A 2,568-nucleotide genomic window follows, 5' to 3' on the forward strand; every position below is an offset into this window, starting at 1 on the left:
CCACCCATAAATTAAAATCTATCTACATAACCAAATAAGTTATTTAGTTGAACTGTTCCTTTATTTCCTTTTCCTGTTTGGTAAACATGATTAGTAATCACCATCCTTAGCTATAAATAAAGATTACAACACAAATTAAATTAACTATTAGAACATAATTTTTTTGCTAAGGAAATGAATAAAACGTGGTAGACATACTATTTTCCAATATGTCAAAATCTAAAGTGATATTGTAACTGACATCAAAGTTCTTAACGACAAAGCCAAATTAAAAACTACCAAGTCCACTGCCATTATATGCATAACATGATGGAGCAGTTTAACAAACATCAATTTCTACTATGTGCATTTTCCCAACCCCAATATAACGCAACCCAAATCACACTTTATTTTTAGTTATATTATATAGTTTAACCAAATTCACAATCACATTCACAACTAGTTATTATCTTTAAGATGGGAAATCAAGTCTCATTTCGTCCTTCAGATTCAACAGGTAAAGTTGTATTCTTAGATGGTTCAGTTCATGAATTTGATGAAGCAATAACAGTGGCAGAGTTAATGATGGATCATCCACAAAAAGTAGTAGTTGAGTTTCATTCAGCTGTGAACCAAAAAAGGCCAACACCATTACCTGCTGACAAGAAGCTAGAGATGAACAAGATATATTTGATGCTTCCAGTGAAGCAAGGGAAGCCTATTGGTTTAAGCGGCGAAGAAACTCGCCGAGTTTTGTTGATGGTTAATTCTATTCTGAATTCTAATTATGTTTTGTGTTCTTATAAGTTTCTTCCTTGGTTTAGTAATTTATGTCATAACAGTGAAATAGTGGAGCCTCGGAGGAAGGAAGAGGTGATGGAGGAGAAGGGAGAGAGACACGATTTTTCGGAGAATTTGCCGGACATATTGGAAGGGAGGCCAGATTATTTGAATAGGCAGATTTCAGGGAAAGGGTGGAAGCCTAGCTTGGATACTATTAAGGAGAAGAATATTGAGAAAAAACATACTCATTGGTTGTTTCTCAAGAGTTTTTAGTGGTATAGTTATTTTAGTTTTGGTTATAGTAGTTAAATATTGTGGATTAATGTGGTGTATTATTATGTGTAGACATTATGTTAATGAGTATGGTTCTTGTTTAATTGCATGTGTATCTTAGGTGTAAGTGTAATTCAGATCCTTTTCTGCATATACCAACTTCTGTAATGCTGCTCAAATGAAACTGTGATTCTGTGAAGTCCTTTCTTCAGTTTGTTCTTTGTTTTCATTTAATTTAGTGAAATCAGAAGGGATTAGAACATTGATTTATGGTCTTACTCTCCATGCATCCCAAGTATGCACGTGCATAGATTAATTATTATGAAATTTCATGTATTATGATTGTTTTACGTGGTAAATTAGAGGATACATAAGCACAAATTAAGCATGATTTTACAGAAACTCCTTGAATTACTTACTTCCCTAGAATTAGTCTACCCTGTTGATCATGATTGTTGATTGTAGGGCAAACCACTCGATTGAAGAGTAGGGGATGGTATTATTTCGTTTTGTTGATATAGAAAACTTTTTCTTTTTTTCCAGCGCAAGCTAGTGTAGGAATAAGGGACTAGTTTGATGCTAAATTCTAAGCATCGGGAAGTTTGTTCTCTAAAATGTTGTAAATATTTTCGTCTCAGAGTCAATGAAAAATTCATTAGAGAGATGAAAAGGAATAGATCAATCTTGAAATGATAGCCCTTTTATTTCACTACTATTGTAGTGTCCATCTACTTTTTGGGTCTTTAATTAGATTGGATAGGGATAGGTCGGATGGGGAATATAATTCCATTTTAAGTTAGGGAAGGTGTTGAAGAAAAACGCGAGTTCACCGTCAACAGTAGCAGCACCATCTGCTAAAATTTGTCCCTTTTTTACGCATTTACCTTTATGAACCTGGGATTTTTGATGCATGCAAGTATTTTTGTTGGAACGTTGATATCTAATTAATGGAATACTTAGAGCATTCCCATTTCCAAATAAAATGATCTTGTCAGTATCGTTATAAACGATCTACTTACCAATTTTCAAAATAATGAATTTTATGAAGCACTTTGTCGGAGTTAACTCTTTCAAATAGGGAAATGATTGTTGTAAATGAATTTTATGAAGCACTTTGTCGGAGTTAACTCTTTCAAATAGGGAAATGATTGTTGTAGCGAAGCATGTTATCCCGACAATTTCCCGACTGTGTAATTGCTTAATACCTTTCTTAAATTGTATCAATTGCATTCCATGATTTCCGGCCAAGAACAATTCTAATTGGCTAAAACATGATTGTGAAAAATTCTTGATAAAACCTGTCGCTGTCAATAGCAGTGCTCTTTCAAATATAGGTTAAATGGAACCGGTTATTGATTGAGAAGTGGTTAACGACCTTCACTGAAAGATCACTCATTCGAGAGAATCCAAGTTTGATTTCTAGATGAAATAATTCTTGGTCATGCTTTATTTACGCGGCTTAACTATGAATTACTAGAATCCCTTCTCATAGAGACCAAAGGTTTAACATCAAAAAATTATGGTCTAAAAGGT

At 33.6% G+C, this 2,568-nt stretch overlaps 1 protein-coding gene across 1 annotated transcript; it reads left to right on the forward strand.

Annotated features, from left to right (window-relative positions):
• The first annotated feature begins 308 nt into the window (after nt 1-308).
• LOC146957537 (multidrug resistance protein ABC transporter family protein) lies at nt 309-1,246 on the forward strand. The gene has a single exon (XM_085736978.1). It carries the CDS (start codon nt 457-459, stop codon nt 1,033-1,035), a length of 579 nt encoding a protein of 192 aa, XP_085593104.1. The 5' UTR covers nt 309-456; the 3' UTR covers nt 1,036-1,246.
• Nucleotides 1,247-2,568: the final 1,322 nt, after the last annotated feature.

The sequence above is a fragment of the Medicago sativa genome, chromosome 1 (genome assembly GCF_051527215.1).
Source record: "Medicago sativa cultivar Bolivia chromosome 1, Bolivia_mono, whole genome shotgun sequence".
Lineage (NCBI taxonomy): Eukaryota > Viridiplantae > Streptophyta > Magnoliopsida > Fabales > Fabaceae > Medicago > Medicago sativa.

Excerpts from the sequence above, each read along its gene's own strand:
- LOC146957537 (XM_085736978.1), top strand. The coding sequence starts at position 457 with ATGGGAAATCAAGTCTCATTTCGTCCTTCAGATTCAACAGGTAAAGTT.